General features: G+C 42.5%; 1 protein-coding gene across 1 annotated transcript in view; it reads right to left on the reverse strand.

The window, feature by feature from the left end:
* Nucleotides 1-1,286: 1,286 nt before the first annotated feature.
* Nucleotides 1,287-5,792, reverse strand: part of Ttc5 (tetratricopeptide repeat domain 5) — a 19,148-nt gene continuing 14,642 nt past the window's right edge. Inside the window, exons 9-10 of the mRNA XM_028788540.1 lie at nt 3,214-3,358; nt 1,287-1,952 (exon numbers count right to left, since the gene is read on the reverse strand). Coding sequence (XP_028644373.1) covers nt 1,833-1,952; nt 3,214-3,358 — 265 coding nt within the window. The 3' untranslated portion in view covers nt 1,287-1,832. The remainder of the gene's footprint in view (nt 1,953-3,213; nt 3,359-5,792) is intronic.

Consider the following 5,792-nt stretch of genomic DNA (forward strand, 5'->3'; position numbering starts at 1 on the left):
TGACTCTTGTGTTGTGAGGTTAGAGACAGGAGTATCATTTGTGCTTGTGAAGACCTCTGCAGAGGGGAGACCCTCTCTCAAGTCTCAGAAAATCGAGACCACCCAGTAATCTGCTCGAGACACCATGTACCGGAGCAATTGCGAGGTTTATTAGGGCGTGACAGCTAGCTGCCGGTCAATTCGTATGCCCACGCAGGAGCTGAATTGACCCCAACAGCCAGTTTGAGAGGGGTTTTTAAAGGGAAAAACCACAAACCAAGGAATGGGGAGGGGGTGAGGGGTTGTTAGGGTGGTATAACATAAAAATAGTGGAACATTCCAAAGGAACCCAACCTACGGGAGTCAGGGTCAGGTGAAAACTCTCTGTACGATTATCTTTCTCAAGAATGTGGTCCTGCCCTGTTACTTTGGCCTTGCCCTGTCACTGCAGTTACCAGCTTGGTTCCCAGCTTGGTTCCACCTAGTTCACTTGCATTCTTTCCTTTCTCTTTGTGATAGGCCAGTTCCAGTAATGGTGACTGGTCTTTCCACATTCCTAACTTGCTTCATGCCTCGGTTTCTCCATGTCTTTATAAAGAAAGCCTAAAGAATATTTTATATGTCTAAAAAGAATTCTATATACCCAGTATCCATAATTTTTCACTCTACACTTGCTCAAGGTCACCCCAAGTTCCATCCAGGTTTAGTGAAGAAATAAACTGAAGAGTGATACACCAGCAGGAGAGTTGACATTTTCCTATGGCTTCTGCATACACATGTACATATATCACATACATACAAATATACTCACATACAATATACATATATGCACACTCACATACATATACTTACATACATCATACATACATATGCACATTCACATACATGCATGTATGCACATTCACATACATACATGAACAATCATATACATAAGTATGTACATACATGCACGCATGCACCCTTCTCTTGCCTCCTCACTCATCCGTCTGGGAATTCACACCTGCATTTGCACACACACAATGACACAAAAAAAGAAACAAAAATTTTAAGCCTGAATAGTTGGTCCAGCATACATACTACTCAAGTTAATTGTACATATACCACATACATACATACATACATACATACATACACACACACACATACACACACACACATACACATACACACACACACACACACACACACACACACACACATACATACTGCTCATGCAGATCTGAGTTCAGTTCCCAACACAAGCAACTCTCAACTGCTTGTAATTCCAGATAAACTATTTTGTATAATACCCAAAAAAGCAGTACTAATCCAACAAACTTTACAGACTTTAATACCAAGAATCTCTATAACAGGAGACAATAAGGAGACAGAACTATAGGGTAAATTATTTTCAAAACAAATTTAATTTTGCTCCAGCCCTAAAGAAGAGAAAGAACTCTTTTTTTAGACAGTCGGAACTTAAACATAAAAATTAAAAAAATTAAAAAACTGCTCAAAAATGAAGGCATTAGAAAGTTGAGCCCCCTCATCAATAAATAGTAAACTGCTATGTACATACATATTAGACTCAGGAAGGAGGCAAGAACAGGGGTCCCGTGGACTCTCAAAACCTCTCAGAACTTCGAGTCCTGAGTCTCCCATGACATGGTCTCAACAGTTCTATGAGTTCTTTGCTCTTTCTTCAAGTCGGCACCTTTGAAGAGAAATAAACAAGGGTCCCAGTGGCTCTGAAGAGGGCTGGAATACGACAGGAGGGAAGAGACTCAACTATGTTACAGGGCAGGGGGAGAGAGATTCCCCATTTCCAACACGAACAGTGACCTCATCTATGCACCTTCACTGCCTCTACAAGGTCATTCACACTGTGGCCTTGAGGCCACTGTGGCAGAGGCTTGGCTGCTGGAGTTCTGTGGCTTTCCGTTCACCACCAGCAGAAGAGGCGTTTCCACACGAACACTGGAGAAGGAATAGTCCTAGAAAAGAAGACAGAGAGCAATTCACTCCAGATCTAGGTCAGATAAACTCCAACAAATAAACTTACTCCATCTACCCTCCCTATCTTACATGCATACGTGCATGGATACAACTGACCAAACAAAAGAGGTTTCTGAGACAGATAGGGCACTATGAATACAATTGCAACAATAAGACTGTTCCCTCATTCAACAAAGCAATTCTTTGAGCTCCCTGGGAAAAGGGTGTCACTGGCTCTCAGAGAATCTGCCCTCCTCCAGAAGTTTGAGAAACAGCAGCCAGCCAGAACCACAGGAATTTGCTAGTCTGGTTGTAAAGCCTGAAATTAACGTATCAAATACAAATAAAATTACATACACACACACACACACACGTATTTTTTTTTAAGTTTTAAATATGCCAATCCTTAGCTATACAACAGATAGTTAACTGGATCTGTCCCATGCAGAACAGATTGCTGCCCCAACCTAAATGGTAAGAACACGACTAAGTACCTCCTCTCATAATGTCTTGGTTTTATAGATTTATTTATTTTACTCTTATGTACATAAGAGTCTTGCCTACATGTATGCATGCACATATGTGTGCCAGTCCCCATGGAGGTCAGATTCCCCGGAAGTGGAGTTAAAGATGGTGGTGAGGTACCACGTGGGTGGTGGGAATCAAACCTGAGTCCTCTGTAAGAGCAGCCGGTGCTCTTAACTGCTAACCAGTGCCAAGGATAGCACTCAAGCATGAGGACCTGATTTAAATCTCCAGCATCCATGTAAGAAACTCAGCACAGCTGCATGTGCCCGAAACTCCAGGCCTAACTCCATTCCTGCCCTGAGTTCCTTTGCTGAAGGAATGTGATGCAGAAGTATAAGATGAAATAAACTTTTTTCTCCTCAAGTTGCTTTTGGTCATGATATTTAAGTCTAACAACAGTTCTATTGTCCCTGAGACAAATACATACACAGGAGAGCACACACATATCATACAACACATATCACACAAATGTCTATACAGTACATACACATGAGAACCCACACATATGACACATGAGCACACACATATCACACAAGGGCACACACATATCACACAAATGTCTATACAGTACATACACAAGAGCTCACACATATCACACCAATCTATATACAGTACATACACACGAGAGCACACACACATCACACACATAATCATTACTTCTACTTCCGTGTTTTAGAGAGAGGTTTGGCGCCACCCTCAGAGAGTGAGTTACAAAGACCCCTTGTTACCCACCTTGCCCTTGTGCTGGATTTGGTGATGCCTGAGGTTGGGCTCAGGAATGGCTACGGAGTCCCCGATGAGCACTCCCCAGCTCTGCACCACGTTATACACCGTCACTGCATAGCAAGGACCATCAGAGTCCACCAAGCCAAATGTGCTTCCAGGTTAAAGTTGGTTAAAGAGGGAGAGAAAAAGTAAAGGTTTGTGAGCAGGGAAAAATCAGGAACAGTGGTTTTAAAATATACAAAATAACAAATGCATTCTTACTTACTTAGCAATCTACAAGCACCATCATCCACTATAATATATATATATACATATACATATACATATACATATAAAATATTGCAGCTGGACCCTTATCCCTGGCCTAACAGCTGGACTCTCCCTTATCCATTGCCTAGCCACTAGACCATTATTCCTGGCCTATCAATTTAACTACTACACCCTTAACCAAACCCTCTGTAATCTCTGTCAATTTAGGTTGACTCCACAAACTTTGATTAACTACTACATATCAAGCATTGTTAGCAGTAAGATACTAATCTAGCTATAAATGACCCATAGCCTAGCAGGAGTCAGACAAATCCATCACCACTTGGGTTGGGTAAGTAGCTCCATGAGAGAATGTTTGACTGAATGTTTGAGATATACCTACAATTCCAGCACACAGAATGCTGAGGTAAGAGGATCACAAGTTCAAGGCCAGCTTGAAATACATAGAGTTTACTATCAACCTGAACTATGCAGCAAAACCCCATTCCAAAAGTCAAAAGGGAAAATAAGGAAAAATGGGGAGAAAAAAATAGGAGAAAGTAGCTAGTTAAGACAGGAACGCTAAACCCAGTATGACAGCACATCCTAGTGTTTGTGAATGAGAGGCAGGAGGGTCCTGCATGAAAGCCAGCTAAACTCTGTCTAAAAAAAGAGGGTGGTGCCTGAGGGATGGTTCAGTGGGTCAAGCACTTGCTGTGCCAATATGAGAACAAGAATTCAGAGCCTCAGAATCCATGCAATAGTGAGGCCTACCCTGCCCACGTGTAATTCCAGCAGAGGAAGGTGAGGGCAAGGGATCCCAGGAACAAGCCAACTGGCGAGATTAGCTACAACAGCCAGATCAGTATCCAGCTAAGAAACCCTGTCTCAATGAATACGGTGGAGAGGACTGAGGAAGACTTTTGATATCAACCTCTGTGTATACACACACAAAGAAACACACACAGAAAGACATGCAAAACAAGGTGGGGAGACAGAAGACACCTCAGTTGACACAGAGCCTACCATGCCAGCAAAAGGACCTGTGTTCAGATCTTTACCATTCATGTAAAAAGGCTGTGATCCTAGCACGGGGGACTGGAGAAAGGATTGCAGGGCCTTGCTAGCCTACTAGTCTCATGCTGCATATGAGCTCCAGATTCAGTAAGAAAGCCTGTCTCGAGAAGGCCAGGAGTGGGGGGGTTAGAGAGGACCAGGGGTGGGGTTTAGACTGCTCAGTGGTTAAGAGCACTATCTGCTATTCCAGAGGTCCTGAGTTCAACTGAACTCAGAACCATCAGTTACTCTAGTTCCAGATCGGATGTCTTCTTCTGAGTCCTGAGAGCACCAAGCACACACATACATTCAGGCAAAATACTCATAGACACTAAATTAATTTTTTAAAGTGTTATTAATAAACAAATAAGGTAGACGGCTGGCAAGATGGCTGTACGGAAAAAGGTGCTTGCTGCTTGGGATCAAACTCAGAATGCATGCAGTTCAGAGAACCATTGTATGACAAGTACCTCTCAACTGCAACATTCCCTCTTAACTGAAACATGTGCTCCAGGAGGGAGGCTCATCAGCCTCAAAGTGTCACATGTGCAGGAAAAGAAAAAAAGTAGAAGATTCCTGAAGGCCACTGCCAATAGTATAAGAGGGAATAAACAGTTGCTCAGGGGTGGACCAACTAAACGTCAGAAAGAAAGAAAGATTTCTTGTGCAGGGGTCACAGCAGGGCTAGCTCAAAAGAACAACCACTGTCATCAAAAAGAAGGAACTCAACCAGGACCAACTAACTAGTGAGAGAAGGACCAAGCAGGTACAGTACTCAGTAAATCCTGAGTTTTCAAGATTTAAACATGTTCTGGCTGGGGAGATGGTTTAGTGGGTAAAGCACCTGCCACTAAGGCTGGCAACATGAGTTCAAGCCCAGGACTCACACTGTGGAAGGGAGAACCAACTGCCTGAATTTGTCTTGGACTTCCACACATGCTCCACGGCATGTGTATACCCATGCTTGCACATAAAATGAGCTATAAATGTCTTTACATTGTTTCTAGGTGAACAGACTAACTCCATCCTTTGCTGGACTGCAAGCATGTTTTATGTGGGTCCTTTATATGTTTTTCCTTAATCTAACACATATGCCAAAACCCAAATAAATAAATGGCAAAATACAATCCCTCTGCTCAAAAAGTTCCCTGTCCGAAAAGACAGATGTGAGAATATAGAGCTGGTTTAACTCTGTCACACAGACCAAATTAAGTAATAAGTCAAAAAGGAAGCTGTCTGTATATAAAAAAAAAAAAAAGAGAGAGAGAAGGAAGGGAGGG

Source organism: Grammomys surdaster, unplaced genomic scaffold (assembly GCF_004785775.1).
Source record: "Grammomys surdaster isolate TR1022 unplaced genomic scaffold, NIH_TR_1.0 125750, whole genome shotgun sequence".
Classification (NCBI taxonomy): domain Eukaryota; kingdom Metazoa; phylum Chordata; class Mammalia; order Rodentia; family Muridae; genus Grammomys; species Grammomys surdaster.